Source organism: Saccopteryx leptura, chromosome 7 (genome assembly GCF_036850995.1).
Source record: "Saccopteryx leptura isolate mSacLep1 chromosome 7, mSacLep1_pri_phased_curated, whole genome shotgun sequence".
Classification (NCBI taxonomy): Eukaryota; Metazoa; Chordata; class Mammalia; order Chiroptera; family Emballonuridae; genus Saccopteryx; species Saccopteryx leptura.
Window position 1 is genome coordinate 118,663,190 of NC_089509.1, and position 24,076 is coordinate 118,687,265.

General features: G+C 41.2%; 1 protein-coding gene across 1 annotated transcript; it reads left to right on the forward strand.

The window, feature by feature from the left end:
* Positions 1-23,107, forward strand: RBM44 (RNA binding motif protein 44). Its single transcript, XM_066346527.1, has 15 exons — positions 1-73; positions 3,111-4,714; positions 5,019-5,077; positions 6,168-6,344; positions 6,906-7,089; positions 7,181-7,203; positions 7,326-7,410; positions 8,985-9,096; positions 10,107-10,226; positions 12,517-12,593; positions 12,702-12,769; positions 13,973-14,261; positions 16,231-16,376; positions 16,516-16,660; positions 23,064-23,107. The coding sequence occupies exons 1-14, from the start codon at positions 1-3 to the stop codon at positions 16,637-16,639; spliced, it is 3,141 nt and encodes a 1,046-aa protein (XP_066202624.1). The 3' UTR covers positions 16,640-16,660; positions 23,064-23,107.
* The last annotated feature ends 969 nt before the right edge of the window (positions 23,108-24,076 follow it).

Genomic DNA, 24,076 nt, shown 5'->3' on the forward strand with positions numbered 1-24,076 from the left:
ATGCAGGCCACTGCAGCAATGGATATAGCTTCTGATAAAGGCCACCACAGGAATAGAGGAAACATCCAGAAAGGTAAGGGGACAGGTCAGGTGGCTTTACTCTGGTGGAGTGAGGTACTAAATGTAATTGAGTAGATAGTTTCCCCTTCAGTGTTACTACTTTTTAAACTTTCCTCCCAGTAATGTGGAAGATCAGCCAGTTTTAATTTGGTAAACTCACACAGGTGGTTTTTGGTGGCTGTGGGCTATCTGCAAAGGTCCTGTCGGGGAAATGGGGGCCCTAGGGAAGAGAAGAGGGCACATCTGCCCTCCAGGCCTTTGGGAACTGCTGATGGGCACAGCTGCCGTGGTGGGGAGTAGGCAGCTTGACCTCTGCTACCCAAGTTGAATGTGATTTGTCTTCACACAAATCTAGGATTTCTTTTCTGTGGTAATGGAGGAAGAGAAAACAAGAAATAACAAGAGCATAAAAAGCAAGATGACAAAACTTTATGTGCCTATGGTTATATATGTGGTTTTAACAAGTAAGGGGACTATTTTAAGTGAGAAGGGAAGGGAATTAATATAATTGATCATCAATTTTGGGGGGGGGGTTAAATTAGTCATGCTAGAGAGAAAATGTCTACATAAAGTAAAACATACGTAATAAACTGGGAAAATGTCATTTATCAATAAGAATTAGCATTTGTCAATACGAATATGCAGTGAACACCTGTACAAATCTCTAAGAAAACTGCTGTTAACCCATGAGTTTATAACTGAAGGTAACTCTACTTTCCTTAGCTCCAACCCCACATTTATAACAGCTTATTGGACCAGTGGTTTTCAACCTTTTTCATTTCATGACACATATAAACTAAAATTCTGTGGCATGCCAAAAGATACATTTTTTGCCAGTCTGACAGAAAGAAATAGGAATAACTTTGATTGATTTACAAAAATATCAATAATAGTAATTACCTACTCATTTCGCTCCAAACTAACTTACTACAGGCGCCTAACTGTAAGACAGTAAAACATTACGAAGGTTCTTCAAAAAATAAAAATAGAACTACCAACTGATGCTGTGTTGTTACTTCTGGGTGTTTACCCATTGGAATTAAAATTAGGATCTCAGAGTGACACCTGCACTGCCATCTTTATTGCAGTGCTATACAGCAGCCCAGATGTACAGAAAACTTGAATGTGCATTGCTGGGTGAAAGGGCAAAGGGCGCGTGGTGTATACATAAAGGAAGGATTCAGCTTTAGAAAGGAGGATGTCGGCTATTTGGAACAACCTGGATGAACTTGATATTATGCTGAGTGAAATAAGCAGATGTAGAAAGAAAGATATTGAACAACCTCATTTATATGTAGAGTCTAAAATTGTCACCCACATAGAAGCGTAGAGTAGAATGGAGGTTGCCAGGGCGGGGTGTGAGGGTGGTGATGGTCAGAGGGTATAGGTTTCAGTTGTGTGGGGTAAGTAAGTTCCCGAGGCCTACTGTACAGCATAGACGTTGCATCGCATGCTGAAGATTTGCTATGAGGGTAGATTTTATGTTGTATTCTTACCACACACACTCACATCAAATAATAATAATACTCAGGGCCCTGGCCGGTTGGCTCAGCGGTAGAGCGTCGGCCTGGAGTGCAGGGGACCCGGGTTCGATTCCCGGCCAGGGCACACAGGAGAAGCGCCCATTTGCTTCTCCACCACCCCCCTCCTTCCTCTCTGTCTCTCTCTTCCCCTCCCGCAGCCAAGGCTCCATTGGAGCAAAGATGGCCCGGGCGCTGGGGATGGCTCCTTGGCCTCTGCCCCAGGCGCTGGAGTGGCTCTGGTTGCTGCAGAGTGACGCCCCAGAGGGGCAGAGCATCGCCCCCTGGTGGGCAGACCGTCGCCCACAGGGGCGTGCCCAGTGGATGCCAGTCGGACGCATGCGGGAGTCTGTCTGACTGTCTCTCCCCATTTCCAGCTTCAGAAAAATACAAAAAAAAATAACAATAATAATAATACTCAGGGGGCAGGAAGAAACTTTGGGAGGAGATGACATGTCTATGGCCTTGATAATGGTTATGGTTCCTGGATGTACACTTATCACCTGACTCTACCACAATACAATACTTGTCAATTTTTATTAAAAGTTTTGCACCTGACTGTTGGTGGCACAGTGGACAGTGTTGACTTGGAACTCTGAGGACTCAGGTTCGAGGCCCCGAGGTCACCAGCTTGAGCTTGGGATCATTGAAATGGTCCTATGGTCACTGGCTTGAGCAAGGAGTCACTGGCTTGGCTGGAGCTCTCCCCCCACCCCCTGGTCCCACAAGGCACGTATGAGAAGTGATCAATGAACAGCTAAAGTGCCACAACTACAAGGAGATGCTTCTTATGTCTCCTTTCCTTCCTGTCTCCCTCTCAAAAAAAAATTTTTTTATATATTTTTTTGTATTGCTTAAAAAAAAAATCAAGTGCCTGTACTTGTTTTCTGGGATTTCTGGTACCAAGAATTAACCAATTAGATGCAACCTTATTATGCGACGTGACCAATAAGGTGCAACTCTGTTATATGACTTACACATTTATGGTTCAAGACAGGGCATTCACACCAGATGGCTATTGGCTGTGTTGACTGTTGCCAGTTTTTTGACAATCTAAGGGAAAAGAGGTCAATGCCCCTGTCTAAATAGTCTGGTATTGCATGTTTTAAAAATTCTTGCCTGGCCTGTGGTGGCCCAATGGATAAAGTGTCGACCTGGCACACTGAGGTCACTGGTTTGAATCCTGGCCTTTCCCAGTCGAGGCACATACTATAAGCAAGCAATAAACAGCTAAAGGGAAGCAACTATGAGTTGATACTTTTCGCTCCACCTCTGCTTTCTCTGTAAAATCAATTAATACAATCTTTTTAAAAATAATTGTGGCATATTTGTTGAAAATAGCTATATAAGACGTTTAGGTCTGGGTGTTTTATTCCTCACCTCAAACTTCACATGGTGTTTTTCGTGGGTATGTAAAAGGTCCCTGCATTGGGAAGAGCTTGAACCAGATCACATTTAAGTTCTTTTCCACTGTTTAGATTCTACAATGTCCCTGCTGTTAATATTTTATCCTTTCCTTTTTTTAATCAGATAAGCCTTCTGATCCTAAAAAAGGAAAATTTTCATCTTCCAATGATTGTAATGAAGCCAGATTGACTTGCCCCGATGAAGACTGGGATTTCATGGCACTAGAACAAGGAGACAGTGACAAAGCAGTGAGCAGCATTGCCAGAGCAGCTGTGCTGGAGCCGTTCTCGACTGCAGGCCCAGACCCCGCCGCAGAGGGCAGTCGCGCCCAGGCGGGGGAGGGGGAGCTCAGCAGCGTGTGCCCTTTCCTCAGTGAGACGTACTCTGCATATTACTCAGCGTCAGAACTAGAGAATGAAAGCTTCATTCTTGTAAAATCAGAGTTAGATTCTGAAGTGCAGGAAACAGAGGAGTTTTTTGATATTTTGGAACATAGAGTTATTAATAAGATTATTGCTCTAGAAAGAACCTACATGATTTCAGACGATGATTATAAAGAAACCGCTGAAGACATGCAGGGGTGTGACCCCGATGGAGACGCCCAGCAGGAGCACCGTAGCACAGAGGGGCAGCAGTGGCTAGGGCGCCAGCTACTGGTGGACCGAGCGAAAACAGTCAGCTTGTCCGATCTGGGCGCTGTCAGATTAAGAAACTCCGGCTACGATGTTAAACATGCTGGCGGTCTAGACATTCATTACACTGAGTCGGAGCCTAGTTCTAGCACCTCTTTAGATTCAATTGATGTTTATGGACAAGAAGATTTACCTCATGTCTCCGAATTTCAGAATTCTGTTATCTTAAAAGAACACCGTAAACCAAAGCATGAAAAGTGGGAGGAACAAGAGACCAGTTTAATGTACCACACAGCATTTGACGAGATTGTGCTTGGGAGTAGTCCTGAGAACCAGGAGGCTCAATCTAAGGGAGGTTTCTTAAACTCTCACCAAGCATCAGATAAAGCTAAAATTTACACTGACAAAATTAAGTCTCAAGTTACTGAAACCAAAAGTTTTTGGGGAAATGCAACTGTTGAGAATGAAATGGTACAACACCTTGAAAATCCTAGCATATTCTCACAAGACAAAGCTTTAGAGACATTGATACGACCCTATAAAGATCGTCAAACTTCCTGGACCTCTATCTGTGATGATTCCCTGATTTCTGCCTGCGAACATTCATATAAAAGCCTGTCAGGCACACCAAGCTCAGCCTTAGACTTTCCTGTTACTCCACCACCAAGGGCTGAAGTCGGAGATAATTTGGCAATAACAGAAGAGGGCACCCTACAAGTCACTCATGGCAACACTGCAGATAACACGTGCTTTCACAGTGTGGGAGGCACACGCCCCGGGCCGGCAGCAGCACAACGCGCGGTCACAGTCACTCGGACCGTGGATGTCAGCACCGACTTTAGGGTGAGCTTCACTGCCAGCAGGGCAACCAGTGTGAGGCCTGCCCTGGTGTCTACCTCCAGCAACACGGAGATCACAATGATGAGCAAGAAGCGCCCTGGCGAGTGGCAGAGGGGGCGACAGAAGAGCGTGGCCTGCAACACAGAGTGGTCGTACAGTCCGGACAGTGAGGACCCACGGGTGGCTCGGACAAAGGGACTGCTGGGGAGCTCCTCAGTTGACAGTTCAAAACCAAATGGAAATTTCCCAAAGAAGGTAACACCAAAATGACTGATAATAGAATTCTATTTGACTTTATAAAGAGGCCGGGTGTGCTCATGTAAATCAGTTTTAGTAGCGGTTCCAGAGGCTTTGTGAGAAAATGCTGGATGGAGGGACGGGTTGCTGCCAACCCTCTCCTTTTCTGGTGTCCACTGTTGCCACAAAGTCCAACTTCGTGAGAAACTCGTAGCCAGAGTTTCTCAACAAAATGTAACTGGGCTTTACATTTTACCAGTTTGGAACTCCAACTGGAACATGGTTGTCATGTATTTTTAATCTGATTTTAAATCGTTTTCAGGATTCCCTGGAATTAAGAAAAACACTTGCTACCCCAGACCTAAAGGAATCTCTGAGGAGGTAAGTTAGAGGTACAAGCTTGCAGGTACATGTGGAAAAAAGCAAAACGGTTATTTGCTCTTTGTAAGGTGCTTAGCCACAGAGAGTTGTAGCTTAAAAGGGCCTGGAGAGAGCACCTGCCTCACCGTCTGCCTTCAGACAAAACACTAGCTAGGATAATGGTAAGAATGTTAAGGGCTTTTTCTACTTATTGAGATTTCAGTCTCAATAATTTTTTTGGGAACTCATGGCATTTTTATTCAGCCCACATCTATACTGATTTACGCAGTTTTCTCTCATTTGATTACCTTGTAGAACAAAACAAAATGGCACCTTTGGAAAATGTCATCTGTATGAAGAAGTAAATAGATACTTTCACTAGATACTTTTATCTTGATTTTAATTCATTGTATAATTTACTCTGCATTTATTACATACCCTTATATCAGAACACAGTGGAGAACCAGGTGGTGGGGGAGGGAGAAGTCTCTGAGAAACCAAATTCATTTTCATGCTTTGAGGTCGTTTACCTTTTCCTCTATTCATTCTTCTGAATGTAATTCTCTGTTCAGTCCTATAAAATTAAATGAAAGAGTTGGTTTCCTGATGCAGAAAGTATTCAGACAGCTAGAAGTTTCAACTAGTAGCAGGAACTCTTAACGTTCAGAAAATGTGATTTGAGCTTTTTGATAAAATGACAGCAAAATATTTGCTTATAATAATGACCCTTAATTATTAAGAAAAGTGTATTATGTCTATTTTCTTTTAAAAACAATTTTCACCCAGAATGCTTATAACTTTAAAACAATGTTGGCCAAAGCTTCAATGAGGTTGAAAACCTATTGCTTCTGGGTCAAGTCAGTACTTTACTTGGGGACCCCTGTTCATACAAGAAGGTACGAGTTCAGGACTTGTCGACCTCCTTGAGTTCTAGGAAGAACATGGTTAGCTTTGACTCTTGCCCTCCTTGTTTTCTGTGGCTGTAGCGTGCTCCTGTAGCCTTCCTGTGTCTGCTAGAAAGTGATTTCAGAAACTGCAAATCTGTTCGCAGAGGCACGTTAACACAGAAAACGCTCTGCAGTCTTACCCAACCTCATCTTCTATTTTAAAGGGAGCCTCAGCTTTCTGAAGAGAGGGAGAAGAACCAGCCCCCCACGTGCTGTCAGAAAACGATGCAGCGAGCTATCAGAGCTGAGATGCACCTCCTCAGTGCCCACTACCAGCTTTGCCATCGCCAAGGCAGGGACCTCTACAGACTTGTGGTGGGGAACAGGGGCGGGCCAGATTGGTGAGTGCTCATTCTAAATCTGTGCCATCTTAGACATTGGTCACTGGCTTCAAATTTATTCTAGAAAATTTCTTTCACTTTCATTGTTGAAGGGCAAAATGAGGGGTAGAATGTAACTAGATTTTAAAAAGTATTACATTTGAATTTCATGGAGAGACAACAGTGCATGTTGGGATGATGAATCTATTAAAAATGTAGATTTGGGCCCTGTCCAGTTGGCTCAGTGGCTAGAGCGTCAGCCCAGCTTGTGGATGTCCTGGGTTCAGTCCCAGGTCAGGACACTCATGAGAAGCAGCCATCTGCTTCTCTTCCCTTTCCTCTCCCCCCTTTTTACACTCTTCCTCTCTCATTGCCAGTAGCTCAGTTGGTTTGAGCATTGGCCCTGGGCACTGAGAGTAGCTTAGTTAATTCAAGCATCACCTGAGGCGAGGGTTGCTGGGTGGATCCCAGTCAGGGTGCACGTGGGAGTCAAGAACTGGTAGAATTAGAACTAAATATATAATATTAGTTACATGGATGACTTCAGCCTAAATCAGTTTTGTGAACATAATTTTTGAACAGGAAATTACCAACTAATTCTGCTGAGCTGGAATTGGAGCTGGCGCTGCTGTCTGTCCTGGGGGACTTAGAAGTGAAGTACAAGAGTCTGAGAGACGGAGTCAGCAAGGGCATCCCACTGGGGGAGCTGCCCCCCCTGTCGACAGAGTTCAAGCTCCTCTCCGCCTTCTCTGCCTTTGCTTCTGGGGTATGTGTGGGTGTTTCGGGAGTAAAAGTTTACTTTATTCAGACAGAACATTTTAAACTAAAATCTTTTTCTTCCCTTTGTGTCTTTCTAGCTAATGAAAAAAGAATCAGACCTGTAAGTAATGATTTCATCTAATTTAGAATTCATTTGATCTTAAAAATTGCTTAATTTTAAGTTTTGTTTTGGTCCTTATTTTGAACATTGACAAAATTCTTTAATGAAATGTTTGTGTTTAGCTGTTCAGGAGCAGATTCTGAGCTAGATAACGAAGTTACCTGTGATGCCGACGTTTCTTCAGGCCTAAAGAAGACAGTCTCTCAAGTGAGATTTTTCTAAAGTAGCTCACCAGATTGAACTTTGATGTGGCTTAAGCAAAGGAAAATGTAATTTGCAGGAGTTCTCACACCCTTCTTTGCATTCAGCTGGCTTGTGTGCACTCTTTGAGGGATACAGGTGGTCGGAAGAAACGGGTCCTGATCACACAGACGTCAACAGTGCAGGTTGAGTAGGGTGACCACATAATTGATCATCAAACCAGGAGACTTGAGGAGAGGTGGTGTTCATAATTCACCAGGACAAGATACAAACCTGGACTGTCCCAGGCAAGCCTTGACTTTCAGCCACCATCATGTTGATCCACTGTGGTGAAAACTATATAGTACCAATTTATCTCATGCAGTAGAGCAAAGTAATACTCATTTTAGGCAGGGCAGTTTTAATCTTCCTTTATTCAGAGGATGAAAATAATTTTAAAATACCTTTCATAAGTTCTCTTACCTCTCAGTCCCGGGGAAATGCTTGTCACTCTGCAAACTAAAGTGATACAGGCTTATAAGTTACATTCTGTTATCACGTGAGGCAGTGCAGTGGGGCAGCTGGTGCTTATTTCTGCTTTCTGACTGGTTTTAACCCTGGGGTTATACTGTTATATAATAAGATGTATTCCAAAGCCAAAAGTGAAATAGTTGATTTATATTCCTTCTAATTAACATAAAGATTAACAGTAAGTTATTTTAGTAACTTATTCCATTGTTCTTCTCAACTCTATTATGCACAAAGAAGTGGCAGATCTAAAAACTGATTTTGATATAATATTTCTTACATAGTTTAAACTTGTTTATTTAATGGCCTGTTAATGTTCTGAAAAGGTTGTGCCTCGTTGTTGTAATGGTCACAGTGGTGTACTTGCTTATTTGGGGAAGAACAAACTAAATTATTTTTTAAACTACAAGATGCAGGTATACATAATTTTTATAACAGCCTTTGGCTGTAAAACAATATTTTAAGTTGTGATTATATTTCAATATTTGTCTCATTAAATTGACAAGTTATGTCTGAAAGCCAGTGTAGTGTAGTGTGTCTAAATTTTAGTTACTTATATACACAATACTTCACAATTTTCCATAGCCATATATTACCTATTGTGTTGCTTGCTTTTCAAATAATTTTTTAAAAATAAACTTGTGTAAAGAGTGACTTACTATTACATTTGGGGAAGGAATATTATTTCCTATAAATATAAGGTATGCCTAAGTCACATTAAATATGTAACTCTTAAATGTTAATGTGAAAAATGCCTCTATGGTAACTCCAAAAATTATCTCAATTACTGCTGTGATTATGCTACACCTTGCTATATAACGGTAGTGTTAGCATAGGGTCTCTGCACACAGGTCGAGTTCATTCAAACCCCTAGTCTCATTACCTGTGAGACAGGCATTAAGCAGCACGTGGTGTAGGTGAGTTGGCTCAGCTATAACTAAGTGGACGGTGACTGCTGTCAGAGCCGTCATTGTTGTAAGGGCCGATGCCAGTGGAGAGTATCACTGTCACCTAGTGAGGGCGCCATGACTGTCAGTCTGTACTTATCTTTTTCTTACTATTTTAACCCTCAGATGTCTTTATTATCTGACAATAGTCATCCTAAACACGGCATGTCAGTCAAGGAAGATGATTTTAAAAATGGTGATATAGATGGATACTTTAGTCAACTGGAACTTGATAAAGGTCAGTATAAAAATGTATTGTCTTGTATCATTGCCAGAAAACAAGGTTTAAAACATTCCTTGTGCCCATTCATTAAATCAAAATAAATATTTTTAATTGACTGAATGGCATCCTTGTGATTATGAATATTAAGTATATTCTTTCTGCATATATTTGACATCTTTAAGGTTACTTAATACTATTACTGATAATGCCAAACTATAATACAGACTTTTTTCCTTCTGGTTCATGTTTTTCAGTCAAAATTCTTCTGTCCAGTTTGTGTCTCTGTAAATTGTGTGTGATATTCTTTATTTTGTCTTCTGTGAAAAAAGATTGTGACCCTTCCAAAAAGATCACTGATTCTGTAAAAGAAGTAAAGAGCTGCAGGGCTGACAGTTACTGCTAGTCTGTGTAGAAAGATGATACAAATCTGTTTAGTAAAGGATAATTTAAAAATGAGGAAAGGCAGTCAGGACTGGCTGTTAACTGAGGCAGACTGTCAGACTGAGAGTGCTTTCTGCCTCAGCCCCTCAGAGCCTGCGCCATTCCTCTGGTCTGCTCTGCTGCTACTGACTCTTTTTCTTTTCTTTCTTTCTTTCTTTTTTCTTTTTTTTTTTTGACAGAGAGAGGGATAGATAGGGACAGATAAACAAGAATGGAGAGAGATGAGAAGTATCAACTTGTAGTTGCGGCACTTTAGTTCATTTATTGCTTTCTCATAGGTGCCTTGACCAGGCAGCTAAAGTAGACCAAGTAACCCCTTGCTTGAGCCAGCGACCTTGGGTCTAAGCTGGTGACCCTTGCTCAAACCAGATGAGCCCGCACTCAAGCTGGCGACCTCGAGGTCTCAAACCTGTGTCCTCTGCATTCCAATCCCTCGCTCTGTCCACTGCGCCACCGCCTGGTCAGGCTACTGACTCTTAACATTCCTACGTGACACTGGCCGTTGTTACCTTTCTGACGACGTAGGTTGCTGCTCAGAGGGGTAAGTGTACCTCCTTTACATCTACTTGTATTCAATTTCACAGATGACAGCAATTACCACGAAACGAGAGAAGACTGGTGTGATGCTAAAGAAAACCTCACGGAAGCTGACCGCTCTGGGATGCTGGGAGTGCACGAGGGCCGGGACCCGGAGGGGGCGCCAGGTGGGTGCTTGGTGGCTGGCTGGCATCCTGACCCAGCTGCCTTTAAGTGGTGCTTACTGTCTCTTACTGGGGGGATGACGCTGCTTTCATGTTTTATTCCTGCTTGTGGCTTTTCTTTATAAATATAAGAAAAGAAAACTAGCCTTTTGGAAGTCAAATTTTTAAAAGTTAAATCAGTTTAAAATGTTTATTTCTCTTTCAGAAAAACTGTCTGCTAACAGCTTGAACCCCAGATTTAATTAGCAGGTAGCAGCCCTGAGTCCCTCCTGCCCCCACTGGTCAGGGCGTCCCTTTCCTCTGCAGCTCTGCTCTGCAGGTGGCTCTACTCCAGGGACAGACGGCCTCGGTGAGCAGACCTGCTCCAGTCTCCCGACCTGTCGGTCACACTGCACAACAGAGGAGACCTGTTTTCTCCCCCGCTGCTGTGATAGTGTCCGTTTTGGGAGTGCTCTCAGACTGTCCTCAGTTGCTCATAAATGTTGGGGTTTCCTCTAGTCCAGGGGTCGGGAACCCATTCATTTCCTACCGCTCCTGTTCATAGTTGCTGGGGGGGGCGGGGCTGGAGCCAATCACAGCTGTCCTCCAGGACAACACCAAATTGTTATTGGATAATGCATAATGTACATGTGGCATTCATGGCTCTCTCAGCTAAAAAGGTTCCCGACCCCTGCTCTAGTCCCTGTGGTGGCTGTACTTCTGCCATTTCCAGTAATATACTGCTTTTGTTTTTCCTGTATACTGATGTGCAGTTTTATTTTACATAAATAAAACAATGGTTGTATTTTTTCTACTTGTATAAATAATAATTAAGATCTTTCAATACAATACAAAATTATAAGAAAATTAAAATTACCTGGTATCTCCAACCTACAGTGACTATTAATATTCTTTATCATTCTTTTATATATTTTTATGCATATATTTAATACACACATACAGTTTAAAAGAACTGGCATTACATCATTTTATTATAACTACTTTGTTTCCTTGCATTTTCATGTTACCTAACACATACTATACATCCTGCTTCCTCGATAGAGTGACTCTTCCCACACTCACGTGTTGGCTGGGCGAGGTCAGGGTGCCGTGGGTGGTGTTCACTGCCTGTCCTGAGCATGTGAGATGTGTGTGTCCTGTCCTGATTCTTCCCACTTCCCTTTTCTACTCAACTGGAGTTCCTTGCTCCCTTCTCACCCTGATGTAAAAATATAAATTATTAAGGTAAATAATCAGTTTCTCTATTTTCTCTATACAGCACATTATAAACCAAAAGACATTAGCAAGTTGAATGAATGAAGAGGTTAGGTTTTATTGCTAAAGATGAAGGCTTCTCCTTGACTCCCGGCACCACCACTGACGATGTGTGGCCTAAGCCCCTCAGCCTTGGTGCCGTCACCGGGAGAGGGGAGTGAGCTGAGCACGGCCGCAGCCCACAGCGTGGTGTGCGTGTTCCGTGAGGGTGTGTGAGAGGTGCTCAGCAGGCCCGGGCTGCGGGAGGCACTCGGGCGCTGTCAGACTGCTGCGACTGCATGGTGAAGGAAATGTAACTCCAGTACTTTATAGAATTGTCAAGCACGCAGAAGCTACTCTAAGAACTCACTTAGTAGATACTCACTGTGCCCTGCCCCGTGTGCCAGGTATAGGTTCTGATAGGAACCGGAAAGAACAAGTCAGTGAATCCTTTCAGTTTCAAACCAGGTTCTCTTCAAAATACAGACTGAAAATGCATTCTGAGACTTTTGAATTTTTTTATGAAACAAGAAAGTATATATCTATAATTTTAGCGTTTGTGATTTCCAAAAAGTAGTAGTATCTAAATCAAATTATCTTCCCCCGCTTTATTCTACATTGCCATTACCGTGACCACAGCTACATCCCTGCTATTGGTGTTCATCTGACTTGCAGGTGTTCTCGGTGTGATTGTCCCCAGCAGAGGCGTGTGTGTGAAGAGAGCCCTGGCCTGCATCTGTGGGGGCAGGTTAGGACCTGCGTGTACTCAGCATCCCAGATAGCACTTCCCTGAACCAGAGACAGGTGGAAGGCGCTCTCAGTTACAGTGCAGGCGATTGCTCCGCTCCTCTGAGTGCCGGAAGACTTGATGTCGACCGTCCAACCTCTTTATTTAAGATGATAGAATTGAGGCCCAGAAATCTTCAGTCAAGTGCTGATATTTGCTAATGACTTTAATAAGCTTTATGATAATAAAAAATGCTTAATCTTCACATTTTCTCTTAAATATCAATATAATAATGATTATCTTCTGCTGTGTGTTATGTTTTCCTATAAGCAGAAATAAATGCTGAGCCCTTACGACGAAATAAAGCTTATTTGGTACATGTTGGTGGTCTTTGCCCTTCAGTATCTGAGGTATGTCAGGATTTATTTTTTGAACTTCATTTTCAGATATAAAGGTGTTCATATTTTGATTGTTTTTGTATTCCACTATTAATGAACTTTCATTTCTTTTCTTTTTAGGCTGATTTAAGGTCTCATTTCCAGAAATACCAAGTTTCTGACATTTCAGTTTATGATTCTAATTACAGGTGTGTTTTCCAAATTTGATAAATGTGCATTTACTAGGTATCTGTTGTGTGCCAGAGAGTCTGACTAGACATGAACTACATGGTGCTCAAGTCGAGGCCATTGCAACAGAGCTCTCCCCGTCTAGTAGAAGGACACGGGGACAGACAGCTGCAGTCCTTACTTGGTACTGGTTCCTCATCAGATCTTTCTGTCATCATACTTTTTAACTTGTTACTGCTGGCTTTTGTGCATGTGACTACTTCATGGTGGCAGGGAGTGCGTTGGTTAAGAGAATGGGCTCTGTAGTGCCGGGCTTGGTTTCAGCTCCATCATTTATGCCGAATAAATGTGGGCAGATCACCTTTCTGTCTCTCAGACGCTTTATAAAATAAGGACGAGAGTGGCTAAGCCTTCATTGCATTACTCTGAGACTGTTACTAGAGAAGTAAAGCAAAGCAGTAGGGATAAAGCCTGGCATGAGCAGGCACTCAGAAAACGGCCATTGTTCTTATAATTATTTCTTAGTTGATGTTTTTATATTACGTTTTTAGGTAGATAGCTATATCACCAACATATAGTCTCATGTATGTTGCTATTTTTTGTGACATTGCCATAATATTCAGAAGTATTGAATAATAATGGCAAAGCTAAGTGGGAAAATATCTTTGTTTTATCATGAAAAATTATGACTGTTTATTTCAGACATTAAAACTATCAATTAAGAAAGGATCTTGGCCCTGGCCGGTTGGCTCAGTGGTAGAGCATCAGCCAGGTGTGTGGAAGTCCATCCTGGGTTTTATTCCTGGCCAGGGTACACAGGAGAAGTGCCCATCTGCTTCTCCACCCTTCCCCCTCTCCTTCTTCTCTGTCTGTCTCTTCCCCTCCCGCAGCCAAGGCTCCATTGGAGCAAAGTTGGCCCAGGCACTGAGGATGGCTCCATGGCCTCCGCCTCAGGCGCTAGAATGGTTCCAGTTGCCAATAGAGCAACACCCCAGATGGGCAGAGGATCGCCCCTTAGTGGGCATGTTGGGTGGATCCCAGTCGGGCGCATGTGGGAGTCTATCTCTCTGCCTCCCCACTTCTCACTTCAGAAAAATTTTTTAAAAAAAGAAGAAAGGATCTTATTTATAGTTGGGGTTGAAATTTATTAAAAATAGGTGTTTAATTTTGTCTTAAATGGAGTCACATAAGATCATATACTCTTTTCTGCTGTTATGTTTTAGATATGCATCTCTTGCTTTTGAAAAAAGTAAAGATGCCAAATCTGCTGCGAAAGAAATGAATGGAATAGAAATAAATGGGAGAGCAGTCAGTGTGCGGCTTGTCAAAAGCCTTGGAGAATGTACCTCACCACTTTCCTCCAGAAATGGAAAGAGAGTCAATCTGAACAGTTTGGACAAAAACACCAATAAAGAAATTCGTTCACCTTTCTCTGTTGCTAGATTGCCTAAAACTAGGCCGAGCCAGCTGGGACCTGAGCCCGACGGCGAGCATCTCCACCTCGACCAGCAGGTGAGTTTTCCTGCTGGAGCCTCAGGCCTTTGAGCCCATCGCGGCCAGCAGCTCTGGAGGACAGATGGGTCTAAGTCAGCAGTCTTGCAGTGAGAATGGGAACGTCAGTCTGAATGATGTTTTTGTTTGTTTGTTAGTCTGATTTCTTACCCTGCTTTGTACATCCCAGTTCTCCTCAGGGAACAGTAGATCTTTGTGGACCTAACTACACAAAACCGCATTTCCCTTTAATTTGAACTTGGTTCTCTGCTAGTGCTTCTCAATCCTTGTATCTCCTTGTTCGTGGACAAGACTATGTCATTCTTATCACAGCTGACCTCATCCTACACTCATTAAAACCATGAAATGCAGTCATTTTAATTTATTTTTTTTAATTTATTCATTTTTTAGAAAGGAGAGAGAGAGGGAGAGAGGAGAGAGACAGAGAGAGAAGGGGGGAGGAGCAGGAAGCATCAACTCCCATATGTGCCTTGACCAGGCAAGCCCAGGGATTCGAACCGGCGACCTCAGCATTTCCAGGTCGACGCTTTATCCACTACGCCACCACAGGTCAGGCCTGCAGTCATTTTATATACAGTGTGTCTGTAAAGTCATGGTGCACTTTTGACAGGTCACAGGAAAGCAACAAAAAAACGATAGAAATGTGAAATCTGCACCAAATAAATGGAAAACACTCCCAGTTTCTGTAGGATGATGTGGCAGCATGCACAGATGATGACATAACACCATGGGAACAGCCCACGGCCATGCCAGTCGAGATATGGACGGTACAGAGGAAAGTTCAGTGTGTTCTGTGGCTCACTAAATTTGAACCCGTGACCAAAGTGCAACGTGAATATCAGCGTGTTTATAACGAAGCGCCACCCCATAGGAATAACATTACTCGGTGGGATAAGCAGTTGAAGGAAACCGGCAGTTTGGTGGAGAAACCCCGTTCTGGTAGGCCATCAGTCAGTGACGAGTCTAGAGGCTATACGGGATAGCTACCTAAGGAGCCCTAAAAAATCTGTGTGAGCCCACATCGAACTGCACTGAAGAGGTATGAAACTGGGAGACTTTTATTTGGTGCAGATTTCACATTTCTATCGTCTTTTGTTGCTTTCCTCTGACCGGTCAAAAGTGCACCATGACTTTACGGACACACACTATATGCCTTCATCTTTAAATACCACGTGAAGGGATGAAGTGACCTTGCTCACTCTTCTCTCCCTCAAGCAAGTCATTCAGCATTCAATGTCTTGACTTCTTTCTCTTCTTCATCTGACGTGAGCAAGGTGCCTGGAGTCACATAGGCATTTCATAGATATTTTTTTAATTTTTATATACAGTAAAATTTACTTTTTTGGTGTCTACAAATGCATATAGACATATAACCACCAGTCAAGATACAGGATGGTCCATCCCAAAGCACTCTTGTGCTCAGCTGTTTCCTGTTCTTACGTTGTTACCTTTTTTAGACTGTCATATAAATGAAATAGTACATGGCCTCAGTCTGGCTTCTCCCACTTACCGTGATGTGTGGGAGAGTGATTCGTGTTGTGCGCGTCAGTAGCTCATACCTGTTTATATTTTGACCATTTTTATTGGGTTATTTTCTTATTACTGAGTCTTGAGAGTTTAATATTTTGAGTATTAACCCTTTATCAGATGGGTATGTGGTTCGCAAATACTTTTTTCTAGTATCTTTCCACCAATGCTACACTATCTTGATTATTGTAGCTTTATAGTAAGCCTTGAAATCAGGTAGCCTGAGTCTTCCAGCTTTGTTCTTTTCTACTTAGTATAAATAATCATAAATCTACATAAATTTATTGGGAGTTTTGATTTTACAATTAAAATTTAATTACTGTCGTAACCTTAATTTTACTACCAGTATTTTAATTTTAAAGTTTATTTTAATTGAATAAGCTGGATTATCTCTATGTAATGGTTAACTGATTTTAAGAAAACTTCTAAAATGCTTATTTAGGGTGTCAAGAAGAATTTTAAACAGATCAAATGTACTAAATTATTCCCTTATGCACCTATACAGTTCATACCTCCAAACACACTGAACCTGCGTAGCTTCACCAAGATCATGAAGAGACTTGTTGAACTGCATCCAGATGTCAGCAGGTAATGACTACAATTATATTTTAACTGATCGTAAAATTTTATGTAAAAATGTAGTTCAGTTTAATAACTTAGCCATATTTTGAATGCAAAGAGTGCTTTGGAAAAGATAAAGGCTCATGTATATTTTCCTTTTGCACAGAGATCATATTATAGGTGCTCTTCAGAAAGTAAGACTAAATCATAAAGGTTTTCTGAATGGCTTATCTATTAATACTATTGTGGACATGACTTCATCTGTTTTGAAAAACTTTGCTTCCAGTTAGAAATAAAAGAAGCAAGAAGCGGTAAGTTAATCCTATCTTATTGATTTTGTTTTTCCAAATAAGAATATTAAATTTTAAATATTATAAAAATTTAAAATGTTATATTAATTTATTAATGCAAAAATCAGTTACCCCAAAATTAATTGACTTAAACAAGTTAGTCCTCTCATAGTTTGCAGATCAGGATTCAGATAGCTTAGCTGGGCGATTGTAGCTTAGGATGCTGGTGGTGGTGTGGTCCAGATGCTGGCCTGCAGCGTCATAAGATTGGAATCTGGCCTCATGTGCAAAAACTAACTCAGAATGGATCAAGACTTAAACATGAGCTAAAAGTATAAAATGCTTTAGAAGAAACATCTCAGAACACTGAATGACAATTTCTTGGATGTGACATAAAAACAGACAAAAGAAAATACAGATTTGACTTCATCAAAATTAGCTTTTCTGCATCAAATAACACTATCAACAGAGTGAAAGGGCAGCCCACAGTTTTGGAGAAAAATATTTGTAAATCATTTGTCTAAGGAGGGTCAATATCCAGAATATATAAAAACAGTTGTAACTCAAAAACAACCCAATTAAAAGTGGGCAAAGGATTTAAATAAACAGTTCTCCAAAGAAGATAAGCAAGTGGCCAATAAGTACATGAAAACATGTTCTCGGTGATTATTAGGGGAATGCAGTCAAAACTGCAGTGAGACATCGTTCAGGCTGGGTATTATTTATAAATAAATAAAGAGTACTGGTGAGGATGTGGAGAAATTGGAAGCTTTGTGCATTGCTGATGGGAATGTAAAGTAGTGTAGCCACTGTGGAAACGGTATGACAGTTTATCACATAAACATAGGAATACTATTCCTAATATTTCTGTTTGTATTGGAGTGTATGACTCAGCTGTTCCACTTCTGGGTACATACCCAGAGAGCTGAGAAAGCAGGGACTCAGATATACACTTCTGTTCATAGTGGCATTGTTCACAGCTAAAATGTAGGAGCAACTGGAGCTTCCATCAGTGAATGAATGGATAAACAAAACCGGTCTGTAACACAGGGGAATATTATTTGGCCTTGAAAAGGAGTGGAACTCTGACATAGGCTGCATCATGGATGAACCTTGAAGTGAGCCCGGCATAAAAGGACATGGTTCACTTGTGCGAGGTTCCTAGAGTTGTCAGATGAACAGACCAAGTAGAATGGGGGCTGGCAGGAGCTGGGGAGTGGGAGACTGGGGTGTTGTTTGGTGGAGAAGTACTTCCATGTAGGAAGACAAAAATTCTGTAGATTGGTGGTGATGGTGATGATGGCATAATAATGTTATGCATGTTTACCACACTCTAAACATAATTCCAGTGCTGATGTGGGGGAGGGATGGGGTAATAGGAAATCATGCGAAACTAGGTAATAAAGGAGAGTAAAAGGACACAGCAGCAAGACGAAGGGGAAGTGCTTAGTAAGGTTGTAAAAGCCTAGTTATGTCAGTAATTACATGTGAATGTGAATGACCTGGCTAGTCTATAAAAGACAAAGATTTTTAAATTGGTTTTTAAAAACCAACTCTTTAGTGTCTCTAGAGACAGCTAAAAAACACTGGGATATCGAAAGATAAAAGGATGGAAAAAAGAACCATGCTGTATTAATATTAGACAAAATATTAGACTTTAAATCAATAAAATGTATACTGAAGAAATATTTGATTAACCAGGAATAAGTAATAATTCCAAATTTTGTATGCATCTAACAAAACATCTTTAAAATATATAAAGTAAATATTTCCAAAACTACCAGGAGAAATGGGAAGTCTGTCAGTGTAATGGGAGATTTTAACATCCCCCTTGAGTAGAAGCTGACTAAAAGCAGTAAGGATGTAGAAGATGTGAGCGATCCAAATATGGACCTGACTTGTTGGACATTCTGTAGAACGTGGCGCGTGTGGTAACGTGAGGTCAGTCTCTTCAGGCTCCTGCAGTTCTGACAGAGTTCCACCATAGCACAAGCCTCAGTAAACACTGGAGGAGCGAGAAGAGAACGCGTTCTCTGGCTGCCATTCAAGTAACTTAAAAACCGGTAGTGAAAAAGTTAGTTGGAAATCCCTATGTTTGACAAGCCGAGTAAAAGAAGAAATCATGTAATGAAAATTAGTACATAGGTTTTAGTGGGTGGTGGTTAAAATTCTCCACATCACAACTTGAGAAATGCAGTCAGAGCTGTGTAAAAGAGTCACTTTAAGTGTCTATAAAAGAAAAATGACTGGACGGTTAGTGAGGGAAGTTCATAACTCAAGAAGTTGAGGGAATAAAACAAGAAAAGTAATAACCCAAAAGAAGTATAAGAAAAGAAATATAGCCTGATCAGACAATGGTGCAGTGGATAGAGGTCAGACTGGGACGTGGAGGACCCAGGTGCAAAACCCCAAGGTTGCTGGCGCGAGCAAGGGGTTACTTAGTCTCCTATAGCCCCCCGGTCAAGGCACATTTGAGAAAGCAATCAATGAGCAACTAAGGAGCCACAACAAAGAATTGATGCTTCTCATCTCTCTCCCTTCCTGTTTATTCCTCTTTCTGACTCTCTCTGTCTCTGTCAAAAAAAAAAAAGAAATATAGAAGTATGGAAACTAATGAAATAAACATACTATAAGAAGTATCAAAGAGCCCAAAATAGATACTTGCAGAAATATAAAATTGATAAACTCCTGATAAAACTAAGCAGAGTGAAAAGGCATGAATAACTATAAGGTAAAGAATTTGTTTTCAGAAAGCATGTATCTCTGCAGATCTGACAGATACTGAAAAGGTAATGGACTTGTGAATAACTTTCATACAGTCAAGTGGTTAGACTACCTGAGCAGCTTCAGACACTAGAAGATACAGAAAATATTACAAGTCTTGTATTTATGAAGGAAATTAAGTTATAAATAAAACACTTCCTACAGAATAAAATCTGGTCACTACATTGATAAATTTCCTACATATTTAATTAAGGAAGAAGAAATATCAGTCTTAAAGTCTTCCAGAGAATCAGTATAGTCATGGCACCTAAAACAATGACAGCATAAGAATGGAAAACTACAGACCAGTCTCATGAACAATTCCTTTTTAAAAACATTAACAAACTAAATGCAATAATTTATTTTATTTTTTAACAGTTTATTTTAAGAAGTATGTTGTGACCAAACAGACTTTACTCCAAGAATTCAAGTTTTATTTTGCATTTGAAAATCAATGTAATTTACCATATGAATAGAATAAAGGGATAAAATGTACATGATTATTTCAGTAACTGGAGGGAATGGTTTATAAAGTTCATCACTCATACATGAAACATTCTTAAACTAAAAACAGATGGCAGATTTTTTATTTTTAATGAGAAATCCCACAGTCTTAAGATTTTATCCTACTTGCAGATAATAATGCCCTGGGTTCACTGATGCTGGCAAAAGACATCAGACTCCAGGACAGTTCGGTCACGTAGCAGCAGGCAGAATATCATTTCCTTGCCTGGGCTCTTGAATGTCAGCTCTCACAGAGCAGCACACGGAGGGCCAGGAAATGCCCGCACACGCCGTGGGTTGCGTTACAAGAGGATCCCCACGCTCAGGGAACCTGGGTAGTGTACGTAGTGTATGGTGGGCTGCAGACAAACCTGCTATGCCTTTGTCCTTGACAAGGGGGCTACAGCAGACCGAGTGACCCAAAGAAACTTACTTGACACTGAAGTGCAGAAAGCTTTCCCCTTGAGGACAGGCACTGGGCATGGAGGTGTCTGCCAGAATATGCTGTCCATCGTCACTTGGAGCTTCTAGCCAACACAAAAAGGAAGAAAAATAAAAGTTGTGCATATCTGAATGGAAGAAATCTAAAATGGGATTCTCCCTAGGTGATCTAACTTCATAAAGAAAATTCCATAATTCTATATAAGAAATTATTAGAATACAAGTCATTTACAATTCTATGCAGTAGCCATAATGTTAGATGGATGATTGATTTTTATCTATTTATTATTTTTTGTGACAGGGACAGACAGGAAGGGGGAGAAATGAGAAGCATCAATTCTTCGTTGCGGCACCTTAGTTGTTCATTGATTGGTTTCTCATATGTGCCTTGACAAGGGGGCTACAGCAGACCGAGTGACCCTTTGCTCAAGCCAGCGACCTGGGCTCAAGCTGGTGAGCCTTGCTCAAACCAGATGAGCTTGCGCTCAAGCTAGCAACCTCGGAGTTTCAGACCTGGGTCCTCTGCATCCCAGTCCAATGCTCTATCTACTGCTCCACTGCCTGGTCAGATGAACTTTTTTAAAAGATATTTTTAGTAGCATTGAAAATACTAAGTGCAAATGGAATGAAATTCATCAATGTCTGTAAAAATGGTATAGGAGTTGTTCCTTGACCCAGAAATCTCACTCGCCAGTTTATAGCGGAGATAAACTGGTAAATATAAAATAACTCCAGCACAAGATTATTTTTCTGGCATTGTGTGTAATTGCAAAAAGTTGGGAACATCTGTATATTGACTATTTGTAGTCATAAAAGAGTAGGAAAGAGCTGTACACTGGTGGAGCAATCTTCAGTAAATCTTAAGTGACTAAAGCAACAGAAAGAATATACATAATCTATCTTTGAGTAAGGAAGAAAATGGGGCCTGACCAGTGCTGCACAGTGCAGTGTCAGCCCCCATCATTAGGGTTACTGCTTCAAAGCCCTGAGGTCACTGGCTCTGAGCACAGGCTAGTCAGCGCAGGTCAATCCCAGAGCTGGCCAGCTTAAGCCCAAAGGTCACTGGCATGGAAAGCCCAATGTCAGTGACTTGAGCAAGGGGACACTAGCTTGACCCTGGTTAAGGCAGGTACAAGAAGCAGTCAGTGCACAACTAAAGTAAAAGCTACAAGTTGATGCTTCTCACCCTTCCTGCATGTCTCTCTCAGAAAGAAAGAAAACACGAATACAAACACCATTTGCATGTATCTGTGAGAAGAAACTGGAAGGCAAGGGTGAAAATAGACATGGAGGGAGACCTTTATAGTCTTGATTTTGGAAACAAATGTTTTGTTTATAAAAATATGAAATTAAATCAAGAGGGAAATAAGTGAATTATAAAAAATGAAAACAAAACTAATGATACTAACTGTAGATTAAATTGTTCACAGAACCACATAAGTAAAGAACTATACAACTATGAAAATGGCATTTTCAGTCTGCACGTTAGTGTCATGTGTTCTGGGAACAACTAGAGCTGCAAAGATTATAAACTGTCTTCCATTATCTTAATAGTAATATTAGTGGATAATTATGTTAATGTTCGAACTAAGATCTTTGGTGTGTAAGAGAAAAGTCCAGGTGTAAAATCAATATTTGAACTTTATAGTCCTATACTATTATATTTTAATTAGAAATAATATAAATTCACATCTCTGTGCCCTGAAAACACCTAGAAGCAGAGACCACCCAAAGGCATCAGCACCATTAGCATCTGGTGGTCGTCTATAAATACCACTGCCTGTTCTTTTTGTTTCCTCTTCATTCTTGCTGTTGCACAATTAAATAGACTGTATACGTTTACTCTCTTAACAGCCGTCTTACCTGTCATCTTATTTCCACCCAGTAATCCGTTCAGCCTCATCTTGATGGTTCCCAAGCGCTGCTCTCACTCTCCATGATCCTAAAGCACAGTCTGCGGCTCAGAGCTGCTCACATGCCTGTGCCCAGGACTGTGCCCTTCCATACTCACTGGCACAGCTCCCTGGCCAGGGCTTACCTTCGAGGTGCTGGGAATGGAGCAGTGAAGAGAAGAACTTCCTGCCCTCAAGGAGCTTACATTTCAGAGAGGAGAAGGAAACCAACAAATGATTTCAACAGTGACAAGTTGGACAAGAACAAGAAAGAGCAGTGAGCTAGGCAGTAACTGGGTGGGGCTGTCTGAACTACAGCTTTTGTGGGGGTTTTACGTGAACACAGCTTCCTCCAGTGTGCACATGAGAAGGTCCTTGTCAGGTTCCCCGTGGTCTTGTTCGTCTTCACGTAGTGGCTGCTCACCAGTGAGCCAGGGTCCGAGGGTTGCCGTGGTCCTCGCTCAGGGCGTTGCCGTGAGGGGGGCCAGACCGACTCCCGGAAGTGACCTTCTATTGAAGACATTGCTACATTTTTACCACATGACAATCCAGTTTTCTGTTAAAACAGTCTGAATAGTTCTCTGTGTAGATAACATCTGGTGGCCTGTTTGTTATTGATCAAGTTAGAATTCAGTGGTATGCTTAGTCACGTCATGTGGTGTAACAGCGAGTATGTATGACATGCATGCGGTAAATGAGGTGAATGCCGATTGGCTTAGCAGTAGAGTGAGCGCACTGGTGGCCAACTAGACGCTTAACTGAACGTTGGAGTTAGCATAATCAGCATATTTTATTGATTTCTTCTTTCTTTTCTTGACCTGTAGAATTTCCTTGGAAAGTATGAGTTCTACAGAATGTTCTACAGCACTAAGGAAAAAGCGTGGTAATAGCTGGATGATGTGATGAACTAGGCTGGATGCACAGACTGGAACATGTACACTCTCCAGCTTCCGAGATAATTACTGCTGATACATTTGGTGCATTTTTATGCCTTCTCTTGAAAACATTTAGTTATATTTTCTGTTTTCACCAGGAAGAGTGAATCCGTGTGTGCTTTGGTACAGTGCTTAAAATTTTTTTAATTTTATTTTAAAACATTTTCATTGAAGTTGCAAACAGTCACAAATGGTAGCAATAGTGTTTTAACTCAGTGTAGCTGTTATTACCCAAATTTAAATGGTTACCGTATTGCTTCCATTCTATCATACATTTCTTTAATTTCTTTTTTAAAGTAACATACTGTTTAAAGATGCATTATTATTATTAATGAGGTATACATTTTAAGTATACATGTTCTTCAAATGTTTAAAATATTTAGAGCATTTACTACTGAATCAATATCATTTGAATAAAAGTTGCCCATTTAACATGTATGTCTGATGTGTTCACGTCTGTCCATTGCCTGCTGGTTGCAGGGTCACAGCTTTTCCCAAGTGGAAGCTGACCCCAGTGTTTAAGTGGGATAGCTGGGGACAGTGAGGCCACACCTCAATCAGTGTTTCAAAATTCTCCTTTCTAGACGAGTTTTTGTTTTGTTTCGTGTATTAATTTGTCTTGTTATTACCAGATTTACCTCAAATGTCTATCCGGACTTGGGTTCCAGAATGTAAAAAAAAACTTTTAAACTGTATTAAATGAAACAAGTCTCATTGGTTTCAGCCATACATTAAATTAGTAGAATCCTAGGATTGTGGAAATATTTTATACATGTTAAATTATTTATATTAAAAAGCTGCATTCAGAGGCCCTGGCTGGTTGGCTCAGCGGTAGAGTGTCGGCCTGGCGTGCAGGAGTCCCGGGTTCGATTCCCAGCCAGGGCGCACAGGAGAAGCGCCCA